The following is a 25567-nucleotide window of genomic DNA, read 5'->3' as shown; positions in this document are numbered from 1 at the left end:
TGCTCCAGAGCACATTAACTACCTGACACTTCTGGTCGGGGGCTCACGTCAGAGTCACAGATGAAGGATGCTGCTGGCCTATAGGGGGGCTGAGGGGACATGTAGGTGACAGCACCTGCCTCAGTTATATTACATACTCTGTGTCTCTGGGTAAGAGTTTATAAAATAAAAAGGGGGGTGTGCTCTGACTTTTAAAAAAAAGCTGTGAAAACTCTTTTTTTTTTTTTTTTGTGGTACATGGGCCTCTCACTGTTGGGGCCTCTCACTGTTGTGTCCTCTCCTGTTGCGGAGCACAGTCTCCGGACGCGCAGGCTCAGCGGCCATGGCTCATGGGCCCAGCCGCTCCGCGGCATGTGGGATCTTCCCGGACCGGGGCACGAACCCGTGTCCCCTACATCGGCAGGTGGACTCTCAACCACTGCGCCAGCAGGGAAGCCCTGTGAAAACTCTTTTAAAGGGTATCAGGATGAGTCATCATTTGGAATCTAAACTTTGTCTTTGATTTATTTAGGTCTCAGGGTAAGATTCTGGTTATTGATGCTACCTCTGGCCTAGAGAATGAGTCCCTTACTTGTGCCTTGCAGGGGCTAGGTCACTGAGAGCAGAACCTCTAACAAGTTGAACTGTGAACAGTAATTAACAGGCAAGTCTAACCTGTGATAACAGGTAACACACACAGCAGGTAGCAGTGGACAGTGCCTGGAGTCAACAGTGGGGTGTGACAAAAATAGCACCCGAGGGGCTTCCCTGGTGGCACAGTGGTTAAGAACCCACCTGCCAACGCAGGTGACACATGTTTGAGCCCTGGTCCGGGAAGATCCCACATGCTGCAGAGCAACTAAGCCCGTGTGCCACAACTACGGACGCTGCGTTCTAGAGCCCATGAGCCACAACTACTGAGCCCATGGGCCACAACTACTGAAGCCCATGCACCTAGAGCCTGTGCTCCACAACAAGAGAAGCCACCGCAATGAGAAGCCCGTGCACCACAACGAAGAGTAGCCCCCGCTCACCACAAGTAGAGGAAGCCCACACGCAGCAACGAAGACCCAACGCAGCCAAAAATTAATTAAAAATTAATTTTTTTAAAAAAGCTTAAAAAAAAAAGAATAGCACCCAAGAGCTTACTGAGCCTCTGTTTCTCTCCTTTTCTCTATTAATCTTTCTCTTCTCTCGTCCCAGTCTCTTGCTGACCCCATCTCCTTTCCTACCCCCCACCTCACCTGATTTGTTGTTATCTCTATTTTTCCCTTAACTGGTCAAACATTTTAATTAAATCATTTCTTCAACAGACATTTCCTAAAAATTACCTTTATCATTCCAGCATCAGCAGGCCATCAAAGGGCCTTAAGAATCTGGCCTGACCTTTCGTTAGGCAGTGGAGATGCACCTCTCCAGAAAAAAGTTTTGCTCATTCTCCTTATAAAATACCTTAACGGAAAGTTTCATTTCTCAAAAATTTCCAAACTCAGTTCCTCTTCCTAGTACAGGGCTTTTGATTCATTTCCCAAGTATCAGCAGGAAACCCAGCAAAAAAACTCCCCGCCCTCGTCTATAAAAGACCCCTGAAGTAAAAAGACCCAAAGTATAATGTGAAAGCTAAAGAAGCCCCAGCCTCCCAATAACATCTACATATGTTCTTCTCTCTTTTTCCTACAGTTATCAACTTGGTGGCACACACATTGTGATCCCATCACAGTATGATTTTAGATCAACAGCTTGGTATCCCCACCAAGCCTAATGAGAAGCCTGGTAAGTGAAGCACTGGCTTAGAATTCTCCCCTTTCGTTATTAAAAATAAATTATGGTGATTCCATTCACAAAATATAGCAGCTTGATTTTATGGCTTCCATCTAAGCCTGCCACATAGTCATTTTGGCTTTGAATAAATACCCACTCAGGCCAGGAACCATCCTGTCCTCCCCGGGGACCTCTGAAGAGGGTACGTCTGCCAAGGCTACAGGATGGGTTGGAGCACTGGCAGCTCAAAGTCAAGGGGCCCCTGCCAAGGAGTATTTGAAAGAGATGTTCTCAAATCATGAAAATGCTTTTGGGGAAATGCCTCAGAGGGAAGGCAAAGAAGAAAGGCGGGCCTATCTAGCTTTGCTGACCTCTACCCCTTTTCCCAGCAGGTGAGGCCACTCCCTGCTGAATTAGCCGCAAAGCTTGGAGAGATGCCAATTCCAACCACCAGGCCTACCCGTCTCTTGCTAGGCCAGGCCCACCTTTTCCACTGTCACAGCAGCTCACATTTCAAACACCCATTGCACTTGTGAGCAATGAACTTTTGGGGTGGTGATCTTTCTCTCCCATCAGACCTTAAGTTCCACAAGAGCAGTGATTGGGCTGTCCTGTCCACCATAAAAGTTGGAATGAATTGAATGAATGAACATGTGACCATGACAGTATCCAGGATCATGCGTGGTGCCCAATACAGAGCAGGTGACAATAAATGGCAAGTGAATGAACAAGTCTATGAATGAAAGAGGAACTCGGCATGGAGATTGCAGTAGCGGTGCGGTAAATACTTACTGAAGCTGAATGAAAAGGTGAGGCATGCGTTCTGTTTTTCTTATGCAAGAGCCACTAAAATAATTGACGAATACACTGTCCCTTGATCTGGAAGTTGCATAACCAGGTGGGTGATAACTGTATCTGAACCCAGCTCTGAAACAGCTACAGGTTTGAAAACATCATTAAGCTAAAGGACAATTATGGTTGTTTGCACAAGTATTTTTTTTTAACGGCTTCAGTTTTATTCTCTCCCAGACTCACTGTGGAACTCCTGTTCGTACAGACCAGTGTGGCCCAGACCAGCAGCCTGCAAAGACGATAGTCCTAAAGTAACAAACAGATCCAGAGACCCAGACTGTATTGCCCGAGGCACACCCTGCCCTCGCCCACTAATGGTACAGCGACCTTCAGAGAATCCCTTAGGGACTGCACCTGTTTTTAGCCTCAGTGAATGGGGCACACATTTCTGGGTCTGGATCCAAAACGTGCTCGATTTCCTTTGGGGCTTTTTCATACATCTTTTTTCTTTCCATCTGAGCCTTGCCCGCCTCCACCGGAGGGAAGTCGTAGTAGCCCTTCCTCTTGGCTTTGAGGCGCAGCTTGTTCCGATAATGCTCGATGTCTGACTTCTGCTTCAGGGCTTTGTTCACCTGGGGAGAGAGACAGTCTCAGGCCCACACCTGACCAGGCACAGCCCACAGACAGGAAGCTTCATCAGACAGTCACAACTCCTGGAAAAGCCATCCTGGGCTTCACCTCTGGTCCTTTGAGCCAGCCAGACCCACCTGTGTCCCATGCCAAGACCAGCCCTCAAGAGTGGACCACAAACAGTGTGGAGCCTGGCGCTTGCCTAAGTCACCTGAGACCTTCCCGCAGGGCGTCCTTGCCCATCTATTCGAGTCTACTCGGGTCTAGGCCTGACTCTGCACTTTTAGCTTTGTGGTGTGGGTCTTAGTCCCGCCTAAACCCTTTTGGTTCCCCTGTGTGGAAGACTCGGACTTGGCAACCCAGCTAGACTTGGGGTTCCGACTCTAGCTCCAGCCCTGAGCAGCCCAGTGGCCTCCCCTGGCAGTCTGGCTGGTGTCCGGCTGGATAAGACAGCCAGTTCCTGAAGGAGTAGAGTTGAGATGAATGGGGTGGGAAAGGGGAGCAGACACCCTGCTCCCAAGGTCTCCCCACTCTATCGACCTGCACTTGAGAGCTTATTCTTGTCAACCTATAGCTTTCTTGAAAGAAGCCTTGCATGGTCGCTATTGCCAACCAGTTCCTGCTCACCTGTCAAAGATACAAGCAGATGACTTTGCTAAGTAAGTAACAAATGATGAGGATGTTACTCCCACAAACAGAGCTGAATGGTGAAATCTGCCTGACACTGAACAATATGGAGAACCATTAGTGCTGCTGGTAATCGGACTTGACTACATCTGTATGATCGTGTATAATGTAGAGAGCATTTTCACAGCTGTAATTTCAAGGGACAATCATGGAAAGTCTGGTAAGTGTGTGGATGACTTCCACCTGACAGATGAGGAAATTGAGGCCCCCAAACGGCTAACTTAGTAAAGTGCAGAGTTGGGACCCCTAGCAAACTTAAGTAAGAGCTCCCCTTATAGAGTCTGTGATGTACAATCACTGGAGTGACTTAATGTGTGTGAAGTGAAGTCTTCTTAACCTTCATGACAACCCATAGGCAGGTTATTTCATTCCCCATTGTACAGATGAGATTAAGGAGCTTTCTCACGGTCCCCACAGATAATCAGTGGTGGGGTCAGGGTTTGACCTTGGACAGCCCATGTCAGAGCTCTGAGTCTGCACAGTTAGCTACCATGTACACTGCCTCTCAGGATGAGAAGACGAGGAAGTACAGAAGGTCCAAAGTCTAAGCCCCTGGACTGGTAGATTCCACCCCAAGAATGGCTGAGGGCTGAGGTTGGTGTGGGCTTGCCAGAGTTGGGTCTTTCCATTGGGAAGATGTGCAAGGCAATGGTCATCTGGCAGTGCACTGGCGCTGGATACAGAGCTGGCAAAAAATCCATAGGCCCAGACTCTACCCCAGACCTACTGAATCCGAATCTTCAAGAGTAGGGCCTGGGCATCTGTGGTTTGAAAACAGTCCCAGAGCTGACTCTGGTCCAGCACCTGGGTGAGAAACCTCTGGCACTGAGCATTGGTTTTCAAATTATATTCCATGGATTTGTGTCATTTTGGAAGGTCAGCTGAGAATCTTACGAGAATTAGGAGTCTTGCCCTCCAAAAGCCAATAGCTTCAGCAAGTCCAGGGACCTGGGTTAAGAACTGTTGCCCCAGAGCTCCAGGAGAGTCCTCAGGAGCCAGGAAAGTGTGGAGGCAGCAAGAAGACAGCTAATGGGCTTCCCTGGTGGTGCAGTGGTTGAGAGTTCGCCTGCCGCTGCAGGGGACACGGGTTCGTGCCCCGGTCCGGGAAGATCCCACATGCCGCGGAGCAGCTGGGCCCGTGAGCCATGGCCGCTGAGCCTGCGCGTCCGGAGCCTGTACTCCGCAACGGGAGAGGCCACAACAGTGAGAGGCCTGCGTACCGCAAAAAAAAAAAAAAAAAAAAAGACAGCTAAGCTGTGGGGTCTGGTCCCCAACCAACAGAGCAGCCCTCCATGCTCCTGTTCGTGTTCTATATTAGACTGCTACAAAACAGCGTGTTTGAAGAAACAGTTAGGGGGTTCAAGAAGGCATAAGGTCCAATGGTCTTGGGGTCAGAAATTTGAGGCCCCCGGGACGTGGCACAGGAGCTTCCTCACTGTTGCAGCCAATGCCAACGGGGGACAGAGGGAGGAAGGGGTACAGTTGTCTTTCCCACTTTGTGTCCCTCCTGGACTTGAAAGTCCCCCTGGTAGCAATGACCCACAGCCTGGGATGCTGGGCTTCTGGCCAGTCGGGCCCATGAATCCCTGACTCACTGCCCATGCTGCTGACGATACTTTAGATTAAGCTCTTTTTCTTCTTAAGGCTCTTCTATTTGGATAATTAACTTAAAATCTGCTAGAACATCAAGACTCCAAAAACGAAGGCCAGCAGTACTCCCTTCTGCTGAGGGAATTGCTCCCCTCTTTCCCCCAGTTCCCCCCCACTGTCACAGGTAAGCATAGGAGCAGGGTCCCCACTTGAGCCAAACTTACTTGCAAGTAACACAGGGGAAGAATCTCCTTTTAAAGTCAATCTCTGTCTCTCACTCATTCCCAACTCTTCATGAAATGTTCACCAGAGCTCAGTGGGTTAATATGCAAACACACTTGGGAGGATAATACCGTTGCTTTCAGTCATTTGCATCTTAATGATGGAGCAGCATAAAGCTGTGGCTAAGGGTGTAGGTTCTGGGGACCAGATCAACTGCCTGGTTTAAATCCCAGCTCTGTCGTTCCCTAGCTACGTGACCCTGGGCACATTACTTAACTTCTCTGTGCCTCAGATTCGTTAGGTGAAGAGGCAGATAATACTACTGCCCTCGTAGGGCTGTTGTGAGGATTTGCATGAGTTCACATGCATGGCATGCTTGCAACGTGACCATCACTGAGAATGACTTTAAAATGTTATTATCGCTAATGTGGGTTGTTTGGGGTTCCTTTACATCTAAGAGTAAGGGAGAGGGAGCTTGACAGAGAGAAGGGGAAGGGGAATGAGTAGCTTTGGGAGCACAGAGCACTAAGGTGAGCAGACGTGGGTGGAGTGGGGCAGTGAGGGGGCTTTGGGCTGAGCAGCATGGGTGCAGCACTGTGGGAGTGGGTGTGCTGGGGCAGGGGCAAGATGAACAAAGGAAGGCAGACAGGCCACAGGCTGCACTGAAGTCTTAGAATGTCCCTGTTCCTTCCTCTTGCCCATGAGAGTTACTCTGGTTGCATCCTTTCTGATTCCTGTTTCAGGAGGGAAAGAGGAAGGGGCAAGCCAGTTGCAAGAAGCAGCCTATAACAATGTAAACCAACACCTGGGGGCTTTGAGGATTAGATACAGCACTAGCTGTGTCTGGCCAACAAGTTGTGGTGAGAGTGTGGTGTTTTATCAAAGCCCATTCGAGGATCCGTGCAGCTAGCTCCGGAGTCATGAGCCTGAGTAACTATAGCCCATCCTCTAAGATAAACTTCCAAATGCCCAGGATGTGGTTCAATGTACAAGCAGAGACTCCAGTCCTGACACTCCACGCTGCTAGGTTATCCTAGCAATGAATTCATCCAGTGGTAAGATACGTATCAACCAACGTACGAAGCCCAAGGTTCACTAACACGAGGCTGCATCTTAGATGCTTTATTTTTACAGCATTTGAAGAAACAGACTGAGGGACATACTTTTTCTAACTCTTGCAAAGATCTCCCCAACCTGGGCCCTGATGATAGCTTTAGGTTGGTAGCATCTCACAAATCTTTAATTGTTCCCTCATTCTGCCTGCCACTGAGAAAACCAGTAAAGAGAAGAAGGTAGCATGACATCCTCTGAGCCAGGAATCCATTTCTGGAATCTCTCCTGAAACAACGTTCCAAGAGAAGTTCAAAGTCAGAGATGAAAGTTAACGTCACCAGTAATCAGACATATCAGTATCAAGTACTTCCTGATGCAATGCCCACGAAAGGCCACAACATTCCCATAGTTATGCCAAAACTTCATAACCTCAATCCAGTCATAAGAAAACATCAGACAAATCCAAATTGAGGGACATTCTACATGGTAACTGGCTTCAAAAGAGTAACGGTCATGAAAGACAAAATGGTCACAAAGAAGGAAACTGTCCCAAACTGGAGGAGACTCAGAAGACAACTAAATGCCATGTGGGATCCTGGACTGGATTCCAGAACAGGAGAAGGACATGAGCGGGAAAACCGGTGAAATTCAAATGAGATCTGCACATTAGTCAATAGTATTGTACCAATGTTATGTTCTTGGGTTGGATCATTATTCTATGGTTACAGAATATGTTAACAGTAGGGGTAGCAGGTAAAAAACTAGCTGGGTAACGGAATTCTCTGTCCTACTACAGCAACTCTTTTGTAAATCTAAAATTATTTTCAAAATAAAAACTTTTTAAAAGTCATGCATGAAAACTAAAACCAAAAATACCTGGTTTGAACAATGGGAGAGTAGTTTCCCAATCAACGGTGCACCTACTCAATCAGGTCATTCACAATGATCGTCAGAAAGACAACAGCAACACAGCAAGTGCTTAAGATACAAGATATAAAGTTGTCTGTCTATGATGAGATTCTAAAATATCATGCGCTTGATCAAAAGCGTGAAGGTGGAAAACATGAAAACAGAGGATGTATTAGGGTAGTGAAGTTACAGTGATCTTTCTTACTTTCTGAACTTTGCTGTTATTATGTTTTCTTTAAAATAATATTTAAAAGAATTACCTATAATTCATAAAAGGAAAATTTATGGCTTTGAGGCTGTACTTTCTTCACTTATACAAGCTGCCCGTAAGAGGAGAAAGAGGAAAATTATAAGACAATCTGCCTCAAATGCCACAAGGCAGTAAATTACAGAGAACAGTTCAGGGCTCCTTTCCAATCCAAACGTCAGCAAGGTCTATTCCTTCGGCTACCAAAGTGTAACATGCATCCACTTCTGGACAGGGAAAATGCTCATCTGTTCTCCTGTGACAGGGTGATGGGCCTGGCAGAAAAAGGGAGTGGTAAGTTAGATTTAGCCGAGATCTGGAACCTGTCCCCAGGACATTCACATGGCTAAGCTGGGAATGAAAAGATCCAGGCATGGCAGCCATCACCTGGGCCCATACTCGGCAGAGGGTCTTAATGAAGAGCAGTTACCAGTGCGTTAGTGATAACCTCAGAGGCCTCTAATCACTGGGCTTGCATGTCCAGTGGCAGAACTGTGTATAAGGAAAGATTCACTGGCTGTGATTGGCTTTAAGAAGATATACAGGTTCCCACATTATAGGGCCAAAGGGCATAAAGTACACGATCAGTGAATCCTTGCTCATTAGCTGACTAATGATGATGATGACAGTAATAATAACGTACTTGTAGGCTAGGCACTGTTCTAAGTGCTTTACATGTATTAACTCATTTGATCCTCACAACAGTCCCATTGTACAGATGGAGATACTGAGGCACAGATAAATTAACCTGCCTAAGGTCACAAAGATAGTAAGTAGAAGAGGTGGGATTCACATTCTTGCAGCATGGCTGGAGAGTCCATACTCTTTCAAGCACAATGCTTTTTTTCACTAATGGGCCACAGGAAGTCAAAGAGAGGGAAGGAGCGAGCACTGGACAGGGAGCCAGGGGGCCTGAGCATCATACTGTTGCAATAACCTGCAGTGCAACTTTGAGCAAGCCACCTGAGCCCTCTGGCTTCAGTTGCTTTGTCTAAAAAGAATGAGGTTGGAATAGAAGTGCTCTATAAGTCCACAACCAGTTAAGTTCTTTTTAGTTTTATTTATTTATTTTTGGCCATGCCGTGCGGCCTGTGGGATCTTAGTTCCCCGACCAGGGATCAAACCTGGGCCCACGTCAGTGAAAGCACTGAGTCTTAACCACTGGACCACCAGGGAATTCCCAGTTAAATTATTTTTAAAGTTGATGAAACTCAACTCATCACACCTCCGGGCAGTTCGGTCTTTCTGTCCAGAAAACCAGAGGAGCTTCCTGAATCAGGTCTGTAACAGGCTTTTATACGTGGCCTCGATGGGGGACGCAGACAAACCGCTAAGTGCGCTTACAATACACAGCTGCATGGGGCTGTCGCATTGTCCTCCGGGTGTGAGGGTAAAGAGACTTCAAAGCTTAGGCAATCTCCCTCCTGATGCAGGTAACCATAGCTGGGTATAAACTAATGAAGTGAAAAACCAACCTGACAGCTTAACAACAGAGAAAAATATATGAAAGTACGTGTGTGCGTGCATACATGTGTAATGTATTCACATGCAGGTTCCACATGCATGGCCTTAAAGGACCATAAACGTCTTCAGCCCACTGACCATTCTGCTGCAGGAGATGGAGAAATGGCAGATAATTTTTACCCAATTTACTCTCTTGCTCTCCCCTAAATTGCCTCTATCAATCTATCTATCTATCTCCATCCATCCATCCATCCACCCACCCACCCATCCATCTATCTGTTTTTCTTTGGTGGAATCATTATTCTCGTGTACATTAATCATTTTTTTCAGACTTAGGAAAATTGGTTAACATCATGATATCCATCGATATCCTCCTGGAAGCAGGCAAAGGGTTGTCTCAAGCTTGCTCAAAGGAGTAAAAGTCATTTCAAAGCCTAGATAGTGGGCCATATCCCGGTCTGGATCTCCTCCGGTCCCCTATCAATTCAAGTGCCTCTCACCACCACTGCAACAGACGTGCCATCCTGACCAGTTTAGTATCAAGAAAGACAGCAGGCTGTGTGGGTGACGTGCTGGGGAAGGAGGATTTCTGATGTTTCTCTTCACAACTACAGTTTTTAAAAAGTCCCCTTTGGGCTTTCTAATGAAGGTAGAAAATGCTCTGAAAACATCACTCAGCAAACTGGTTTGGGGTGACTTGTGTCCTGATTAGTTCTGCTGAGGCCCACGCATGCAGAGGTAAAAATGACCCCCAGAGCCCCGTACACCTGGATGCAACCTGCACCCAGGACCCCCAGGTGCTACTCCTTAGTCCGCATCCACGGAGGCCTGGCTGTACCCGCTCTCTCCTGCTCTGGTCCTCAGGTGCTCACCTCGCCGTTGAGTACGACCGGCTCCTGGCTCCTGTCCGAGGTGGGGTGCACCACGGGGAGGGCTGTGGGTTTTATTCCGATGAGCTGCACAGACCCAGAAGACGTGTCAAAGGGATCAGCAGCCGCCTTGCCAGAGCTGTCAAAGAGGACGGCTCCTTCCTCTTCGTCGCTCGCCGGCACTAAAGCACAACATAAACACATTGATTTTCTGGTGTGCGGAAGCTGCGCCACCGTGGGGGAATATATGAGAGGCTCACGGCCGAAGGATATGACTTTGCTCAAAATGACCTCAGGAACGACAGTGTCTGGTTCTGTGCCAATGGCTCACTCCTGCTCGTGGCTTTCTTTCTTTTTTTTTTTTTTTTAATTTAAGATCTACACTCTTCACCCCTCCACTGGTTTGAATTCAAAAAGTAAAAACCATTCCTTCAAAACTGTGACAGAACACACTTGAAAAATAAAAAGTAAATTTGTTCTCTATGTTTGAGTCGGAGATGGGAAAAGTGCCATTTGGCCAAACCTGGCAACTATTCTTAAAATACGACAATCAAGAGAATAACAGCATTCAGTTTAGTCTCTGCCACCAAAGCTACCCATTTTGGCATCATGTGAAGGTCACGAGTCTTCCCTGGTCAACCAGCCACAGTAATTGCTCCTGAAACTTTTTCTTTCTTTCTAAAGACTGCTTCTTCAATGACTAGGGTTTGGTTTCTTTCATGTGACTAAAACAAAAGAAAGTTAAGAAATAACCGCCCGAGAAACCAATTTAAAGCTACAGACGACTCCCCTAATTAAGTAGAGCGATTTCCACCTACACTCTGTTAAATTAATTCTCCCCTCTGACAGAGGATTCTGCTGTGATTGCTGCAAGACAGCCATCTGCCTGCGCTTCCACAGCTAAGCTGACGGAGGATGTTGGAGGGCCAGGGCTACCTTGCTGATTTACTTGTTCTTAAAGCACATTCCCATTGAGTAACTACACGAATGACAGTTTATTGAGCATGGCTCGGCAAGAGATAAATTAAGCCTGTTCAAACGACCAAGCCAGCCGGCAATTTAGGAGCAAAATAGGTGTTATATGAAATATGAATGTAATAGAAGTGTATTCATCTTTCCTCCCATCTCGAGAGATTGAGATGTCATTTAAATTATCGAGAAACATAGTTTGTACCATTCTGTCACTTATCATAATCACAGAAGATTTGTCAAATTGAGCCAAGTAAATTGTTAGTTTGCAATGTGGCTAAAACACCTCAGAGTCTAACCATGGGTTATAATTGGAGGACTTTTGGGTTCTGTGGACTTATTTGTGAACAGCAGGCCACCAAGAAGCCAATGACAGAGGAAAATCTCTATTCAGATGTGTTACCAGATGCATATATCTTTTTAGAGTGTAGTTTTGCTGGGCAATTCTTGCTTTCCTACCATTATCTCCCACCAGACAACTCCTATGAAACCCAGCCTCCAATACGGCACCCAGTAATTCCTGCCTCCCGATATTCACAACCACATAGGATTAACCTGTGTAACAAAACAGGAAATTGCAGAAATGGCAATGTATCTCTTCCAAGGCTAGGTCGTAAAAAAGCATTGTTGCTTCCACCTTGCTCTCTCTTGGATCACTTCCCTCTAGGGAAAGTCAGCTGTCATGTTATGCAAACACTCAAGGAGCCCTATGGAGACGTCCATGTGGCAAGAAACTGAGACTCCTGACAACAATAATGTGAGTGAGCCATCTTATGAGTGGGTTCTGCAGGCCCGGTGAGGCCTTTCAATGGCTACAGTCCAGGCCAATATCTTGACTGCAACCTCATGAGATACTCTGAACCCAGAGCCACCCAATTAAACCACTTCTGAATTCCTGACCCACAGATACTACGTGAGATAATAAATTTAGATTGTCATTTCGGTTGCTAGATGTTGGGGTAATTTGTTACGCAGCGATAAGTAACCAATACACTTCCTAAACAATGCCCCTCCTCTGAGTTTCCACTCTTGTCCTCCTACCTCTAAAATACACACTCCACCAGCAGCCAGGATGGATTATCTTTTCAAAAGATAACCAGATCACAGCACTCCTCTGATCAGAACCCTCTGAAGGCTTCATCTCTCTCAGAATAAAATCCAGAGTCTTTACTGTGGCCTACAAGGTCCTGTACCATGTGGCCCTGGCTATCTTGCTGAGCTCATTTCCCACTTCTTCCCTGAGCCACTCTGCTCCAGCCACAATGGCCATCTTGAACACAGCAGGCTTGTTCCCACCTCCAGGATTTTGCATTTGCTCTTTCCGCAGATCTTTACATGCCTAGTTCCTTCTTATTTTTCAAGTTGCAGCTTAAAAAAGACTTACCTTATCCACCAATCTAAAAAAAACTCACCTCATCACTCTGTTGTATTTTCTTCAATGCATTTATCACTATTGATTTGTTGTATTGATTTAATCAGCTCCCACCCCCTGCCACTAGAATATAAGAGCTCCATTCTTTCCCATCTTTTTAAAGGCTCATGCCTTTGCATTTAGCAATGTCTCACATGCAGTTGGCTTTTAATAGGGATTTGCTGAATAAATGAATGAATAAAGGAATGACTAAAATTTCCTGACTTGGAAAAAGAGATGCTGTTAGTACCTGCAGAACAATTAAACATGTAAAAGTTAACCATTCTGAGGTTGAAGAGATGATACCTAGCATTCTTATTGCTTCTGGGTTGTGACACCCTTACTCCTCACCCCGTGGAGGGAAAGGGGGGAGCATAACTATAATGGGACAGGAAAAGAACACCCTAGAAACTGTATAAACTGCAGTTCCTTTCCACTATCACTCAAAGTCATATTCAGATTTGCACAATAATTCCTCTAGGTTTCTTTAAGAGCAAAATAGTTATCCTCCCCCCAAAAGGACTGTATGGAAAAAATACATTAAAAGGCATTGCATTAAATATTAATACATTAAAATGTTATGTGAGTACAGCAGATTCGTGGGAATATTTAAAGCATAATTTATCCCTAAAGAAAAAAGCATCGGACGATGCTGAAGAAAAGGGCCACAGTGAAACTGAGGAAGTATCCTAGAACATCATCACATCATCACAGTGAATGCCACCAGGCATCCACCCTGTATCTATTTGTGTTTTATTTGCATTGCTGGTGTGAACTTCAGTATATCAGGCTGGAAAGGGAGATTTCATTTCTTTATGCTTGAACTGGCATGGGGAGAACCTTCCCACGTGAAGCAGAAAATGCTCTTAAAACATTTTCTTTTTGGGGAACCTTTATTAAAGCTCAAAGACAAATAATTTACAACTAGAATCACTGCCCTCTGGTGTTGCTTATCAAATAATAAGTGAGTCTTCATCTCACTGGCAAAGCAAAGAAAGAATAAACTGAAACTGTTTTTGAGCTAATATTTCTGACAAATCCTCAAGGGCCCCTACTAAGAAAGTAGTGATTCATCCTCCAAGCTCTCTGATGCTTGTCCTCCTCCTGTCCCACCTGCCCCACGACAACTAGGAGGCAAGGTGTGATTAGATTCTGAAACCTGGCGGTGAAATCTTGGTGTCTTAAAGGAAGGTGCACCCTTAAGGGTCTATGGCGGTCCTTTCTTCTAAATGACTGAAGGTACAAATACATAATGTTCTCACCTTGAACTCATTGTTAACTCTTTCCTGGAAAACACTCTTTCTAAGGTGACAGTGGTTTGGGTTCAGAAGTTTAAGTATCTGTATTTAGTTGAGAGAATGCCAAATTGTTTTGCTTTCAAAATCCTAGCTCTGGCACCTATCTTTCCCACTTATATTTAAACATCACCTTGAAACAGACTCTAAAACTGCCTGCAGTTATGGTAACTAACGAGGCCATTGTGCTATAAGGACCTCCCCCTCCCCCACCCCCAGCCATGTTGCTAGTGGAATAGTGTCTTTTCCTTTTAAAGTTCTTATCTTCACAAAAAAGTAGAAAATTAGAAGCTACATATGCAACAAACCTGGTGGAAAACAAGAGTTTTAGAATGACAGCCTGGTACATGAACATTTATTAATTAACCTCAGTAACCCTAACCTCTAGAATGGATACTAAGCCATAAAAACAACTTCTGATTATTCCGCACCAAGAGAATAATCTATTCTCAGAGGCTACATTCACACAATCAAGTACTTTCTGCAAGCTGACAATGTGATGGAACCGCACCTTTTAGTTTTTCCACAATTCCATTCAACGTTATTTCCTTCCTTCCTTCCTCCCTTCCTTCCTTTCTTCCTTCTCTCCCTCCCTCCTTCCTTCCCTTCTTCTTCTGTTCATCTTCTAATCCAATAAAATATGCTATTGATATTTTTGGTGAACTCTAACCTCGTATTGTGATAAAGTGGGGCCCTGTGATTAAAAAAAAGGACAAGTGTAGGTTCCGCTGAAGGTCCAGTCTAGAATTCTGATGTGCTTTAGCATCTGTTGAATTTTACATTAAATGAGTTGGTCCTCTTATTTCTATTTGAAATGTTGAAAGTGAAACTTCATTGAACGAGAACGTGTGGTCAAAGAGAAGTGACCAAGTCTGAAAATTCACTGGGTTTACCTCTGGCAAAAATAAAATGCAATGAAGCACTGTAAACTTGGAGAAAGGACGGCTTTCTAATAAAACAAACACGTTAAAACCTCAGCCTGGTACAGTAATTGCATTTTATTCATGCACCTGGCTGTTGTTACTTCTGAACCTGATATTTAAATAATCAAAGTGACCTAAACAGAATGAGAAGGCAGGTAGAGAGGGTGGGAAAACAAGAACAGGAAGGTCAGTGGGAACATTTAGGGAAGTCAATGCCTCACCAGCTGGGTGGGGAGTGATGGGGTCTGAAACTGACCCCGCCCGCTCCTCTTCTACAGATTAAATGCAGGGCACGGGGAAAGGCATCATCTTGTCAGTGGGTATTTACCGACAGAGGAGTCTGTATATTGCATATTTTTAAGCAAGAAAAAGGGCACAGAACAGTGTGTACATTGATCCCATTGCACAAAATAAAATAAGGCAATACAACAAAAAACATGTGTTGATACACGTGAAGATTCATGTGTGTTGTCATATGCATAGTAAAAAAGTCTGAGAGAGACACACACCGAGTTATTCAAGGCCATTTGAGGACTGGGGTGGGTGATGGGGTATCTGGGGGAGGATGGACTTTGACTCAACTTTATACATTTCCGGGAAGAATATAAAGGAAGGAGGGAAGGAGGGGTGTGATGGGAGTAGGGGGGCATCTCGGTTAAAGGCAATGGCAGTCACCGCAGTTGGTTAAAACAACCTTCCCCTGTGGCTTCACTGCATTGCCTCTGGGTTGCCTCACTCCCTCTGACCACCTTCCTTAGCATCTCACTCTGGGAGGAAAGAGGAGAAAGTGGCTAAGTTCACATCTCCCTTTATCAGCCACAGCTCCTGTGGCCCGCTGTGAGCTGTCTTGGCAGACTGCCGACAGGCAGAATTTCTGGTGGTCCCGGGTAGGGTGATATTCCAGGAAAACCCCACAGGTCACACCCTGATTCCGGTGTGGAAAGCACAATCTCTGTGTGGCATGGGGGGGGATCAGGAAAAGAAAAAATGTAAGAATCAAATCAGTTTGACAGTTTAAAGAAATGCTTTATATAATGGTTGGAAATGGGAACAGGGACCACATTTTCCATGCAGAAGACAAATGCATTGTGCCATTCTTTCTTTTTTGGTCAGAAAAAAGAAAGAAGTAAGTGACGTTCGAAAACAAAAGAATATCCTGGCACTAGTTTCAAGGGAGAGTCCTGAACCACACTTCATCAGATCCCTGTACAAGGGAAGCACAGCTAACCAGAGCGCCAGATGGTTTGCCTTTTCGCCCAGCATTTCTGTAGGACTCCACCTACAGCCCTTTGATATCCAAAAGGAATCTTCCCTGATCTGAGTGGCAGCACTTTAGGAAGCCAGCATCACACACAGAAGGACCGAGTGGAGACGAGGCTCAGAACAAAAGTGGGATGAGGAGGAAGGAGGCTGCACATTGATGTCTAAGAGGTGAGATCTCCAGGTGGCGTCACAGCACACTAAGGCAGCGCTGACGGCTTGGAAATAACCCCCAACACCAACCCTTTAAAGGTGCTGAAAAGATCTGCACGAGGGAGAAACTAAACGGTTAAGTTTCCCTGGAGCATAAAGACAACCTCAGGCTGATTTTTATGATGAGAGATTTATTACTGTCTTGATTTTCCTGGGAGAGATGGATGTGTAATATCTGGACTCACTGGCACAGACTGAAGCCCTGAAACTTATCAAGCGAGTCAGGGCAAGAAAATGAGGGGACTCTCCAAGACAGGCAGCGTTTCAGAAACCTGCCACCCTCGTGGACCTGGTGCTACAAATCAAGGCAATTCACCCCCAAATGAGAAGAATCTCTAAGCAAACATCAGCTCAATCTGTATAGGGTTTTTCTCAGGCCCTGCACAATTCCATAAGCACAGAGGGCAGACGAAGTGAAACACAGTAATTCAGGCAAGGGCGTAAGGCACTACCTCAAGAGGTAGGTAGGACCTTTCCGGGACAGAGTAGAGAGAAGAGTGGGCGGTGGTCTGAAGCACACTGGTGTGCGAGCCTGTGCACGTGTGTGCGCGCACGTGTGCGCTGGGCTTGGGGGTGCTGCTTGGCAGGGAAGGCTTCTCACCATTTCTCTTCCATGCCTCCTCCTTTGTCACTTTCTGCTGTGCCATTACATTCTGGGGTGAGCGCCTCCCCGAGCTGGGCTTCCCTGATTCGTTGCTGATGACAGAGCCATTCTCACTGGGCGACCTGCTGGAGGTAACCATAGCAACAGGGAGACGGTAAGTTTCAACTAGAGCAGCCTCCTCTCAAGGTTATTTTATTCGCACAGTTTGTGTCTGCAGCCTTTCATTCTGGTTTTACCCACAAAGAAGACACGATACAGGAAAAGGAAAAAAACACACCCAACACACAGCATGGGCTAAGGACCTGGCTGTTGTGAAGTGTGTTTCCCGGTGCTGGGCTCCTCAGAGAAGTTCAGTGAGCGCAGCGCTCCATTCCCATCTCTTTTTCGTGAACCCCCAGTGACCAGGGACAAGACAGTGCTGGCGTTTGGAAGCGTGCCCTCTTTTTAAAACGCGGCACTTTGGATAGTGTTGCAGAGTGTCTGATTCACATGGCATCTTGAGGGACATGCATAAAACATGGTTCTCTTTGGCTGGTCTCTTTACAGAATATAGCTTGACTCCTAAAGATTAAGTCACTCAAGCTAACTGGCAACCACTTACATTTGAATCTACCAATTCGAGCTATTCATTCATTCAGGAAAGACTTTATGTGCACCTCCTCTGTGGATCTGTGTCAGGTATACAGGTATATAGCGATATGAAGACACCACCCAGGTTCTCCAAAAGCTCCCCACCACGAGCACCTACCATGTGCCAAGGACTGTGCTGAATGCTTCCAAACTGTTAATGCATCCTTATGACAACTCACTGACGTGGTGACTGTCACCTCTGTTAGCAAGTGAGGAATTTCAGGAGGCGAGGTGTTTTGTCCAGGACAGAGTTGGGAGTGGCGGATCAGCCCTGGAAGCCAGGACTCCCCCTGCGGGTAGGAGCTTTTGCCACAGGCCAGCGCCCCTTCCCTTTCTGTCTCCTACAATGTCCCAGATGAGGCAGGCCTTACACAGGGCAAGCCACGGGGCCTTCTCGCCTTCCACTGGGGCCACTCACTGGTGTTCTGGAACCTGTGGGAACATGGGCTCTTGGGAACCCCTGCTAAGGCTCATGCTCCTTGGATCACATCAGCCTGTGGGTGGGCTGAGCTAGAGACCCACTGCCTTCTCCTCTGTGGGAGACAATCAGGAAGCAGCTATGCAGAGGTTCACCAAATCCCTTGTTGTTCTGATGTCAATTGTCCAAATTCAGCACCTACTGGCATCTGGCCCCTACAATGGAAAACTGACTGGAATAAAATGCAGCCCTTCAGAAGACCTACATAGACATTTCTCCAGAGAAGACACACAGATGGCCAAGAGGCACATGAAAAGCTGCTCAACATCACTAACTATTAGAGAAATGCAAATCAGAACTACAATGAGGTATCACCTGACACCAGTTAGAATGGACATCATCAAAAAATCTACAAACAATAAATGCTGGAGAGGATGTGGAGAAAAGGGAACCCTCTTGCACTGTTGGTGGGAATGTAAATTGATAGAGCCACTATGGAGAACAGTATGGAGGTTCCTTAAAAAACTAAACATAGAATTACCAGGTGACCCAGCAATCCCACTACTGGGCATATATCTAGAGAAAATCATAATTCAAAAAGACACATGCACCCCAGTGTTCATTGCAGCACTATTTACAATAGCCAGGACATGGAAACAACTTAAATGCCCATCGACAGACGAATGGATAAAGAAGATGTGGCACATATATACAATGGAATATTACTCAGTCATAAAAAGGAACGAAATTGGGTCATTTGTAGAGATGTGGATGGAGACTGTCATACAGAGTGAACTAAGTCAGAAAGAGAAAAACAAATATCGTATATTAATGCATATATGTGGAATCTAGAAAAATGATACAGATGAACTGGTTTGCAGGGCAGAAATAGAGACACAGATGTAGAGAACAAATGTATGGACACCAAGGGGGGAAAGCGGGGGGTGGGGGTGATGGGATGAATTGGGAGATTGGGATTGACATATATACACTAATATGTATAAAATAGACAACTAATAAGGACCTGCTGTATAAAGAGATAAAATAAAATTCAAAAAAAAAATGCAGCCCTTGACCCATAAATAAGCAGCTTCTTAAGTGGAAGCCACGTATCCTGGTGGATGCTCCTCTACCTCCTCCTCCCATCCCCCTCTCATCCTCTGGGAATTTGGGATCCTCAGTCCTGTACACTTTTGTGCACTTTAGCACCCTAAAAACCACGCACAATGAAAGTGCCCGCTCACAACCGTGGGATAAGGCAGAGTCAGCCACGAGCGTTCCACAGAGCACCGCTGGGGCCACGGGAGATGCTCCCCGCCAAGGATGCACAGACAAGCATGAGTCTGGGAGATGTCAATCACTATACTCCCTCTTTGGATATTCCTACAGCACATCAGCATATCAAAGGCTCTCATCAGTCCTGTCAGAAAGAGACTCATCTTGTTGTGTTTAATTCAGCACTTCCCCGTTTGTTTGGCCACAATCTCTTTCACCATAAAAGCAATACAAAGAACGTAGTTCAGGAAAATATGAATGAGGCATTAACTAGTTGACCACTGAGTGCTGGGTGTGCAGACACACACACACCTTTGGATCGTTTTCAGAACCTCACAGTTAATGATCCCTACTCTTCCAACCGGCTTCCTTGGCACAACGAGGCTTTCACTGAGGTCCCGAAGGAAAGGCTCCTTGCAACCTACTTCACATGCACAAAATACTTAATGGTTTTTGTAGCGTTTGCGTACCCTTTCCCTCATTTGATCCTGAAACGATTCGCTGGCTATTACTCTGGCTCCGAGGAAAGGTTTGAATGAACACATTTCTGGAGGGAAAAAAAAAAACCCAGCTTGGCTTTATTCTTTGCATCAGCTTATAGATTTATGTTTACATGGACCTGTCAACTCAGAATTTCTGGTCAAAAACAGAGAATGAGATCTACGTATGTGCGTGTGTGTGTGTGTCCACTCACGACAGTAACAAAAATGTCTTTGAAAGCAAGTGTCACCTGAGAGGTTGCAGTTTAAGTCTATTGAACTCAGTAGTCCCCGTTCTGAGTATGGGTGTACATGGATCCTGGAAGAACAATCTTGGGGGTGGGGATTAATCAACTGCTGAACAATCATGACCAATCCCTGCACTGAAGTACCCATTGCGAATGGCTGGTGCTTCTCTATCCTTGCTCATTAATCCCAGTCATGGAACAACAAAATAGCCATCGCCAAAAGCCTACATAAGGAAAAGGACCTAAAACATCATCTGGTTGTCTGCAATGGCTGAATCTTCATTTTTCCTTCAGTTTTAAAACAAATTTTTTAAAGATATCTTAATGACCACCAGATCACTGGCTTCCCCTATTTTTCACCTGCAAAACTTTTTGGACCATCTAACGGCCCCATTCTGAAGGGTCCTGCTCTAGCGGGAACGAGGAAACTGAAGTGGCAAGTTGGGGAAGCTAGAAACATAGATGCGTGATGGGCTTGCTCTTGGATGTGGCATCCTAAAATCTTCCCAAATGATCAGAGATTCCTGTGATCAACTGAACTTGAACAGAGGTGATGTTTCTCCCACAGCTATGGCAATGATATAGCCAGTCTTTAATAAAAGTATATTGTTATGGTAAAATTATGAAGCAAATGGAGAAATCATTCAATAGGGTAGGCATTGTTTTCTTTATTTGTATTTGTTTCATAAGCTAATATTTCTTAATAAAAATCTGAGGTTAAGTATTTAAATTTGATTAGCAAGAATAGACTCCTTGCAAATTCAAGAAACAAAATAACAATTTTTTTTTTTTTTTTTTGCGGTCTGCAGGCCTCTCACCTGTTGTGGCCTCTCCCGTTGCGGAGCACAGGCTCCGGACGCGCAGGCTCAGCAGCCATGGCTCACCGGCCCAGCCGCTCCGCAGCATGTGGGATCTTCCCAGACCGGGGCACGAACCCATGTCCCCTGCAGTGGCAGGCGGACTCTCAACCACTGAGCCACCAGGGAAGCCCCCTAAAACAATTTTTTTAAAAGAAATCTTTGCACAATTTAAACCACTCAACTAGAATGGGTGGAAAAGTTTCTATTCTTCCTGGCAGTGCAGTGCTATGTTAATATTCTAATTTTAGTAATTCTATTGATTTTTTTTCAGTGTCCTCTAAATAGGTGATAAACTTAGCATGCCTTTATGGTAGTACTTGGCAAAGATCATAATGAGAATAATTACTATAGATAATACTACTTGCCAGTCAACTCAGCTAAATCATCCATTGCTTCTCTGTATGTTTCAACTTCATGCTGGGGTGGACTGTTGCAGTTAAGGTCCCAATTTGTTCACACCTCCCAGTAACCAAGCTTAGGGTAGTCCCCTCCCACACTGACTCTGGACTTGACTATGTGTTTTGCTTTGGCCAACAGGACAGTAGCAAACATGATAAGAGCAGAGACTTGAAGCCTGTTTGGGGCTTCTTTTCTTACTGCTCTTGGAACCCTGTAACCACCTTGTGAGAAAGTCAGTGCTAGCCTGCTGGAGGGTTCAAGACCACATGTCAAGAGGTCCCAGTTACCTGGCCACCCCAGGCAAGGCTGTCATCAACAAGCCAGCCCAGCAGGCCTTCCACCTGACTAAAGATGCATGAGTGAGCCCAGCTGAGATCAGCCAAGCCTAGCTCAGACTAGAAGAACCACCCAGCTGAGCTCAGCCTCAACTGCGGACCCACCAAAAATCATGAGCTAAAGAAATGGTTGTTGTTTTAAGTTGATAAGCTTTAGAGTGGTTTGTTAGAGGGCAACAGATAATTAATCCACATGCCCTCAACATTCTTTCCCACACAAGCTGAAATCCATCCCTGTTTCTCTGTACCTCTTTCTTAAGTACCAAGATCTCCTAGAGAAAAGCACAGAGCCTTGCTGCTTGACTCCAATGCAAAATTTATATATTTGATACAAACAATCCTTCCTTCCTCCTGCAAAGACTCCCCTCTCTTGGCTTCTCAGATTCCACTCTTGCTTCGCTCTCCTTGTGCCTTTCTTACTGATGCTTTTCAGACTCTTTTGCTGATCCGTCTTCATTATCTGGACCTCTAATCGTTGCAATGTCCCAGGGGTCAGTTCTTTGATTTCTTCTCTAGCTACACTCTCCTAGGTCCCCATCTAGTCTCAGAGCTTTTTATAACCAAACGCTGACAGCTCCTACATTTATATTTCTACTCTGGACCTCTCCTCTGAACTCCAGACTCATATGGTTAACGGAGCTCTCAACATCTCCACTTGCATGTCTCGTGAGCATCTCAAACTTAACATACCCACATCCATACTCTTGATGGTCCCCTACGAACTTCTCCTCCAGTCTTCCCCAGCACAATAAATGGCAAATTCATCCCTATTTCCATACCCCACAACAATCTATCAGCAAATCCTGTCAGCCCTTCCTTCTAAACATCTCGAGAACCCAATCACTTCTTCCACTCTTGCAATAGCTTCCTAATGGGTCTCTCTGCTTCTATTCTGCTTCTCTACAGTCTACTTCCACACGGCAGCCATAGTGAACCTTTAAAATTGCAAGTCACATCCCATCACTGTTCCTCTCAAAACCTTCCAATGACTTCTGATCTTTATTCACAACAAAATCTCAAGTCCTGACTTTGGTCTATAAAGCCTGCCATGCTCAACCTCAGGCAGCTCCTCTGGCCCACCTGCTACCACTTCCCCCCTCGTTCACATCAGCCTCTTTGGCCTTCGTGCTCTTCCTTAAGCAAGTCAAGAAGTTCCCTCCCCTGGGCTTTGTACACACTGTTCCATCTGCTTGGAAAGTTTTTCTGCAAGATAACCTCAAGGCTCACACATCATTTCAATCAGGTCTTCCTCAAATGTCACTTTATCAGAGAGGCCTTCCCCAACTTCCTGCTAAAATAGCCTCATGTTCCCCTCTCCAACTCTGCATTCCCTTACCATGCTTTGGTTTTCTTTGTACTCATCACTGCCCAACCTACTATATTTCTATTTCTCTATTTGTTTATTGTCTATCTCTCCCTACCAAACTGTAAGCACCACGGGAGTAGGAACTTTATCTTGTTTGCTGCAGTATCCCTAGTGCCTAGTAGACAGCAAGCAGTCGATAAATATGTTAGGTGAAGGGAGGGAAGGAGGGGGAGAGGATGTAGCTTTTCCAGCCGCCACTGTGGTCCCAGGTAAGGTTGGCAATGGGAGCTGGTTCAGCCAGACAACAGGGCTGGCCAGAGAGTTCATTACCTCTTTGTGAGCCTATTGCAAAGTCCTAACAGGCTCCTGCCCTCCAGCCTAACCTCTCCCATCTATCATCCACATTGCCGCTGGAGTAGTCTTTCTAAGATACAGGCTGGACATCACTGTCTCCCTGAAGAACTTTCAGTGCCTTACCAATGCCTAGAGAATAAAGGTCAAACTCCTTAGGCTGGCAGTTAAGACCCTCCACAGTTTTCATCTATCTTCTGGTTTCATCTTTCACTATAACCCAAGCACTGTGAGCTCTAAGCCCCAGCGACACTCATTATTAAGTGAGCATGGATGTCCGTATCTCTCCTGGCTCTGCCAGCCTGGATCCCTTTATCTCTTCCCACCTATGGGCATCCCACTTGCCCTTCAAGGCTTGGCTACAACATAACCTCCTCCACGACGTTTTCCCTCATCAGAATTAAATTCTTCCTCCTCTCTTTTCCCCAGGACTTGGTTCAGACTCCACTGTGGGCACCCGCCCATCACGTTTGGTATTTCAGCAATTTCTGTCTTTCCATCAGGAGATGCTCGGGGTCAGGAATCAATCTTAAACCTTTTTGTAGTCCTCCCAATGCCTGTCAAAGTGCTCTGTTCATAGTAAAAACTCAATAAATGGTTTTTGAACTAAAATCATAAGCTCTATAGAGAAATTGCCAGATAAAATACAACTATCCTGAACCAAAGGCACTGCTCTTGAGATAAATTAAAAATATAAGTGTGACATCAGTGCCAAAGTTGTTATAATAAATCTAAGAGCTAAACCTCTTCCGTTGGGGTTGATCAGGCATCTAAAACCTTACGAGTGGCTCATGAGAAGCAGGTATTGTGATTCTTATCGTCTCCCTTAGTCTCCTTCTCAAATATTCAAAACAAGCACGAAGGGGAATTTTTAAAGAGAACAGAGGAATTAACTTGAGAGCTTCAGCTGTTCTCCCCAGCCATGATTTCTCTTGCTGACACAGAGAGGCAGAAGCTGGCCCCGTGCCTACCTCTTTCTGGTTTCGATGGATTTGGCCGTCTTGATAGTACTTCCATCCTGAGGGGCATCCCTTTCCTGAGAGGCAGGAACATCTCTAACGGGCAGTGGGAGGACCACCGTTTCCTGAGTCACGGGGATGACCTCTTCGTCCACCCCTTGCTGGCCCAGGTGCTGCTTGGCATAATCAAAGCCCTGCACAGGCTGCAAAGAGGAAACAGATTTGCAGTCACGTTTCTGGCAAAGCAAGACGCTCACAGCAGCTTTAAGAGAAGACAGGTGGGAAAGTGCATGTGCTGGGACCATACTTAGCTTTCTGAGGAACAAGAGTTAACATGAATCTCCATCATAATTTCTGTCTCTGCAAAATCAAAATCCGCGTTAATTCCACCTATAGCTCCAGAATCGCTATAGCTAAGACTCAGAAGAATGACTAGTATAAACAAGATGCAAATACGTGTGTGAGAACAAATACTTTCAAGGATTTTAGACCACTTATTTTAAGTCACAGGATACTGCTAATTAGAAGCTCTTAATTGCTACATTAAACAGGTCCCGCATCTTCTCCTACCTAGGAATATTTTGTCATCCCTTAAAGCCTGTTTAATAGCAGGTGTGCAGCCTTGCCAAGTCACTTGGACTCTGAACCTCAGCTGTCTCATCTGAGAAATGAGGATAATCCTATCTGCTTTACCTCCACCACCCTTAAGTATGAAAGGGGATCACAGCTCTGAAAACAGAGGGAGGAAATGTGCTACCACAGGCGAGGCAGCACAATTATTAATAATAAAATGGAATCTATGGAATCACTCTTTAATCCAGACCTCTCCCTTAAGCAGGCTGGCTCTCCTATAATTCATTACTGAAAAATTAGCAAGGCTTTTGTTGTACAACGTCTGAAATCCCAAGTGGATAGGGCAGCTGTGAGCAAAACCCAACAGACATTTATTAGTGGGGTAATGAAAAAACCAAGAAGCATATTTAAACAATTCCTGCGAGTGTCTCTATTCTGCTTGACACCCCAAAACAGCACAACACAGATCTGAGGCAGGACGATGGGGAGGTTAAGGTCAGCAGCTCCAAAAGCAGACAGCCTGGATTCAAATCCTGGCTCTGACATGTATTAGCTGGGTGACCTTGGGCAAGTTACTGAAATTCTCTGCACATGTTTCCTCACCTGTAAAATGGAGAGAATAACAGTGTAAGCAGGATCAAATGTGTATGTCTGTGAGCGTGATATTTAACTACCCTTAAAGGGAGGCTGTGTAGATTACATAAGTAAATTCAAGTCCAGCATTTAGCTAAGTACCTGACACACAGCAAATGCTCAATCAATATTAGCTAATACTGCTTTCCTGCCTACTAAATCATAGGCCAGGTGAAATGGACATCAGTGGATTCTCCTTAAGAAAATTTGGGATGAAACTTAA

The 25567-nt window shown here is 45.5% G+C and overlaps 1 protein-coding gene across 2 annotated transcripts in view; it reads right to left on the bottom strand.

The window, feature by feature from the left end:
* KIAA1549L (KIAA1549 like) overlaps positions 1-25567 on the bottom strand; it is a gene marked incomplete at both ends in the record, with an annotated part of 278158 nt that overhangs the window by 58862 nt on the left and 193729 nt on the right. For both annotated transcript variants that reach the window (XM_082660255.1, XM_082660256.1), the window contains 4 exons: positions 2947-3164; positions 10207-10385; positions 16876-17003; positions 24151-24341. In XM_082660255.1, the coding sequence (XP_082516381.1) occupies positions 2947-3164; positions 10207-10385; positions 16876-17003; positions 24151-24341 (716 nt within the window). The remainder of the gene's footprint in view (positions 1-2946; positions 3165-10206; positions 10386-16875; positions 17004-24150; positions 24342-25567) is intronic.

The sequence above is a fragment of the Grampus griseus genome (genome assembly GCF_964374135.1).
Source record: "Grampus griseus genome assembly, chromosome: 8".
Classification (NCBI taxonomy): Eukaryota; Metazoa; Chordata; class Mammalia; order Artiodactyla; family Delphinidae; genus Grampus; species Grampus griseus.
This window is presented reverse-complemented; position numbering and strand designations above follow the sequence as displayed.